At 36.7% G+C, this 5,381-nt stretch overlaps 1 protein-coding gene across 1 annotated transcript; it reads right to left on the bottom strand.

Moving 5' to 3' along the window:
• Positions 1-3,806: 3,806 nt before the first annotated feature.
• LOC108372152 (odorant receptor 33b-like) lies at positions 3,807-5,019 on the bottom strand. Its single transcript, XM_017627801.1, has 2 exons — positions 4,277-5,019; positions 3,807-4,218 (listed from the first exon to the last, which is right to left on the bottom strand). Exons 1-2 carry the CDS (start codon positions 5,017-5,019, stop codon positions 3,807-3,809), a joined length of 1,155 nt encoding a protein of 384 aa, XP_017483290.1.
• Between the last annotated feature and the right edge of the window lie 362 nt (positions 5,020-5,381).

The raw sequence follows: 5,381 nt of genomic DNA, 5'->3' as shown, positions 1-5,381 counted from the left end.
AAGTAAATGCGCCACAATCCCTTTGGCCTCCCGCAAACGATTCATTACGCAAACAAAAATTAAACAGCACCACAAAATCGAAATTTTATCAAAATTAATTTGGCTAATCGGTTTCGCCAGCTTGTTTGGCTAAATGCAGGTACTAACGTAAATATTTCATTGGCGGCGATAGCTTGTGCACCTATGTGTTGTGTTATGCGTGATGGGGGAAGCTCTGCATCAGTGTTCACATTAAATTATTGCCTACTGGTGCAATTTATACTATAATGGGTCAAGAGTCTTTTTGAATATTGAGTGGACGGCAGATCCCCTCTGCCGAAAAGCGCGTGCGACTATGCGAGGAATCACGTCAATTAATGCGTTTGGCCAACTTTTCCGGGTGTTGAGTGCTTCGAGTTGTTTGCACATTTCGGCGATCTCTGCGCGCAAAAATTGCTCCTTTTTGGCCACGGCAATTGTATGGCTGACGCTTTGCCTTATTTATGTAGATTTGTTTTTGTCGGCAAGATGGCTGATATTGATGAGGAGGCGTTTCTTTTTTCTCTGAAACCCTTTGTGCATTTTTCGTCACTCCGATGTAATTGTAATTATCGAAGAATAAAGTTTTCGGATTTCGCCCGACATTTTTGTAGATATCGCTCTAAATTTTACGTAAGCTGCCGGCGGTGACGTATCGTTAAAATATCGAGACAAAATTCTTGGAGGTCAAGGATGAATGCAAATGAATAAATTCTAAAATCTCCTTACCAATTTAATTTACTTATAATTTCATTTTGATACGCCCTAATTGAAAAGCAATTATTTCGAGTTCGCTAGTGTAGCGAAAGAGGGAAGTCAGAGTTCATTTTGTTAATATCAATAACATTTAAATGGAGAGAGGAAGTTTTGAACTTCCAGCAACGGCGTGATATGATGGTATTATAATTTTACTGACAGGCGGAGAAATTGTTTAAATTTTCCTGTGTTAAAAACAAAAATTATCTATATTAAATTTAAAATTTTCAGGACGAAAAAAAAATGTTTGTATGGTTTTATGACCTCTCTTTATGTTTAAAAAATCATCGCATCCGAATTTGTATTTTCAGAGAAAAAAAATATAAATTCCGTACCATTGTAAAAAAACTCAAATGCTCATAAAAAGTATAAATTTGAAAATGTTACAATGAAATTTACGGAGTGTATTTCAGGAGAGTAGAGCTTGATTTGAGCGAAAAATCACATGGAAATTCCAACGCCAGTAAATTTATGACCCACTTGAGATGGCCTTACCCAGGAGTATATTATAGTGTTGGGAGCAGTGAACCGAATACTTCGGTCCTGCACTCTGCGAAGTGTGTATTGAAGAGAATGACTTAAAATGGTACAATGAAAATAATATTGTACCTATTCTAGTTATACCCATAGTTTTAAGAAAAGTTCGTGCTAGTAAAATGCAATACCGACTTCTTAAATCACTATGTAAAAGTGTGTGCTTATTTTAGGATTCTAAATATTTAAATTCAGATAAATATTTGATGGCAATTTTCACGAGTTCTCTTGTCACACGTTTTAGAGCTTTTCCGTATTTACCTCTCCGCTTTTCCAGTTGCAACTTGCTGCCTTTATTTAACGTTCGCCATTTTTTGGAATTTTCGAGTTACGCCGCAGGTAAACTTGCGCTATTATTACATTTTTTCGCCATTGCAATTCAGTTCGTTTATTTCAAACTTAGAGTGTGGTTGCTTTTTTGATTGCTTGACAATTGAGTGAAATCTCGTTTGAAATTCAATTTATTTATGGAGCTCTATTGTTGTTAATGGTCGAATGCAGTACAATTTCGTTCGCTGTACCGCCGCCCCACATTCTATTTCTCATTTTCATAAGTATTTATGATTATTACAAAAGTTTACGAAAATTAAATAATTGTACGACTTGGAAGATTTTTAAATGATTTATACGAGTACGGAATACAATGATAAAGTAGAACAAGGCCATTCCAGCGAAGACGGCACATCAGGTAAAAAAATAAACTACATAAATTTTGTTTAAATCTGTAAAAACAGTAAAGCAGGTAGGACAATTCTTTAGAAAAAGTTTTTTGAGATTTTAAGATCTAAAAAACTGCTTTAATGAAAATTTATTTGAATATAGTTAGCCAATCTTAAATTTAATTGTACTTTAGCGAAGCCTATTAAATTGTCTATAATCTTCGTCAAAAAAATTTTCCAAATGGATGGGAATATTTTTTGAATAGCGAGGATAACGAAATTTGTTTAAGGAAACATTTGCTCGAATTGATAAAAGACTTGTCTCTTACCGTATTTTCAATGGTCAAAACCTCACTTTCTTAGAAATAGTATAGAATTCTTGAAAATCAATTTTTTTCGATCGGAAAACTCTGTTTCTCTTTAGCAGATTCCCAATAACAATACCCAACTATTTATTTAACCATTTTTTCACAATAACTATATTTTATAGGCCCGCCAATGCCATAAAACGCTGGGGGATTAATAAAAAATCTTTAGTATTAAAAAATTTTTAAGTAAACAATTGGGTATTGTTACTGGATGTCTTCTGAAGAGAACCAGAGTTTTCCGTTCGAAAAATATTGTTTTTCAAAGATTCTATACCATTTCTACGAAAATTTGTTTTTTTCCATATAAAATACATGGAAAATTTTTAGCGCTTTTTCGATGTAGAATTATCCTAGGGAGTGAGAGCATTAAAATTCCGACTTTACTTATTATGGACTACCCTAATGTATGCATTTCCAATATGATGGCTACCGAAGCTCACTATAGCAGAAGTGGTCGAGCATGGCTAGACGAAAATTATCCCAATAAATGCATCGGATGAGGTAGACCAACGCTATGGCTGGCGTGGGCCCAGACTTAATTCCGATGGATTTTTACGCGTGAGGCGACTCCGATCGATAATGTGGATTCCTAAAACAAAAGATACTTGACGCTACTGAAACACCGAGTCAGAATCTAGGAACAAACAAGAACATTGCGAATTTGTATCAAGAACAGGTGCGATCATTTCGAGAACGAACTATTTATTACATATACACTTATTGGGTGTTTTGTCTCGTATTTTATTACCAGGTATTTCGGTGTCGGTAGATTGGCGCTTACACAATATGCTAATATTTGGCCGAGCTTCTCGCCCACTAAGGGGAGTAACCTACAGTTTTACGCTAACTACGACCGGCGAATGTAATTTTTATAACCGCTTTAAGAAAACACTTTTTTATGTTCTTTTTTGATGTTGGTTGGAAATTGGGCTTGAACCGAGGCCTTGCGGACTGCTAAAGAAGTCTTGATCTACATAAAAAATAAATGAGATAAATGTTTTATACATATGTGTTAATACTTACAACAATCTCTTCACAATAAATAAAACTGTTACAGATGTTTAAGTAGTTTAAAGAAAGCTAGAACGACGGTAGTTGATACCTGCACCGGGTATATAAAACTCGGTTTTGCCCCAACTTATACTTATTTACTTGTGTTACTCATTTTAGTGTATATCAAGCCTAAATCAAGAAAATATGTTCCTAATTATTTTCAACTTATATTTTCTTGATAATAATAACTTGTTTGTCTTGTGAAGAAAAAAGTTCTCTCCGTGTATATCGAACTACTTATATCCAAGGACACTCCTCAGTTAAATAACTAAAATTGTGATATAATGTGGAACGATTTTCCGTCACCCCTTGTCAAATTTGGTTTGGAGACACACCACCACACCGCGTTGTGCAATCTGCAGTGTAATTTTTCCTTCTCGGAGAACGAAGTATCTCTTCCATTTATCGGCCTATTCATCTATTTCATTCTATTACACACCGTATACAATGAGTAAGCCATCTTACATGTGCCCAGAAAAGAATTCAGTTGTATACCGATAACGCCACCGGCCATTGGGATGATTGTCTTAAGCGAAAGTTCCATGAAGATGCGCTGGTTCATATAAAACTCGCGCGATTGTCCCAGCCAGCTACATTGAAAGATGACAGATGGCAGCTGCTGGAACTCATAAATCAACTTGCTGCCATAATAGCAACTCGGCAGCAACTCAATGCCCATACTAACAAAGTAAACTGCATAGTAAATGTAGGAAAAAAAGTTGTCCACATAAAAGAGCAAGTAAAACAGCACTATGCACATATTCAACCCGCTTGAAATGAATTGCGCCAATTGTGGCAGCGAAAGTGTGTCCTGCGTCAGGCTGAAAATACTGCAAAGTCGATAAAAATTAATCAGCGACTCTTCTCTTGAAGCCAACACTAACTCACCGCACCAGCTTTTTATGATCTTCAATGCATTCGATCAATGCTTGATTATGCTGCCTCAACGTCTTCTTTTTGTCTGCACCCACTTTGGCTATACGCAACGCCAGCAGGTGCAAATGTCCAGCTATAATGCAGAGGCTCATTGGCGGATAGATGTCATTGGCCAAATTCTGCACGATTTGTATTGAGACACCAGCAATTTGGTACATCACAGCTACGTAGTAAGTGAATGCGTTAGCTTGCCAATTGAATGGCAACCACGCCGGATACATAAGACGACGTTCCTTGCTCAGTAGCGTAGCTGAAATGGCTGCAATATTTGCGCCACTATAGGCGATGGAAAATAATTTCACTATATTCCTTGCAGCCACAGTGAGTTCACAATGGTAGTATTCCCGCTCATCGGCATCCATTACGCGCTTATCCAAATCGGCGAGTAGCGACTGTACAACGCGTATTTGTGGCAATTTACGCCGCAGCAAATAATGTTTCACGCTGCAGACAAAGCAAGTGATGGTAATCGACAGATTTTTAAACAGGTCCGCAGGTGTAGGATTTAGAAAGAGACCCACTATTAGGTGTGCCGGGTTAAAAATTGTCACAAATATATTCAGGAACAAATCGTAGAAGCCACAGAGGTATTTATTGTGTTCTGTTGAGATGCCAAGTGCATGCCAACATGCCCAGAAGAAGCGATATAGACTCACAGTGTCAATGGGTTCAGCGAATTTTGGCGAGTTGACCATTTTCGAGGCGCAATTGAATAAGCTAATAACTAAGGTTGACAAAATAGGCTTTTGAGAAAAGTTAAAGTATATTTGCTTTCGAGTTATTTTCGTTCTGCCTTTTATTGCAAATTATAAATTCGAATGTTTTGCTGTGACACTGTTCAACACATTTTTAATACTAGTTCCAGATAATAACACAAACAACGGCCTCCCTTTTGTTTATAAATTTTTTTTTCTTATCTGGCGCTTCAACCACCTAATTTGGCTGAGCTCAACAAAGCTTCCACTCCATACAACAGCACGGGTGTGATGAGTGGAATATTGAGTTTGGTTTACTATTATTAATTGGTTGACCAGTGTTAGCAACAATAATTAAATCA

Source organism: Rhagoletis zephyria, unplaced genomic scaffold (genome assembly GCF_001687245.7).
Source record: "Rhagoletis zephyria isolate East Lansing unplaced genomic scaffold, Rhagoletis_zephyria_1.1 Rzeph_scaffold_05492, whole genome shotgun sequence".
In the NCBI taxonomy this organism is placed as follows: Eukaryota; Metazoa; Arthropoda; class Insecta; order Diptera; family Tephritidae; genus Rhagoletis; species Rhagoletis zephyria.
This window is presented reverse-complemented; position numbering and strand designations above follow the sequence as displayed.

Excerpts from the sequence above, each read along its gene's own strand:
- LOC108372152 (XM_017627801.1), bottom strand. The coding sequence starts at position 5,019 with ATGGTCAACTCGCCAAAATTCGCTGAACCCATTGACACTGTGAGTCTA. Across the intron at positions 4,219-4,276 it reads GATCATAAAAAGCTGGTGCG|TATTTTCAGCCTGACGCAGG; the intron begins GTGAGTTAGTGT and ends TCGACTTTGCAG.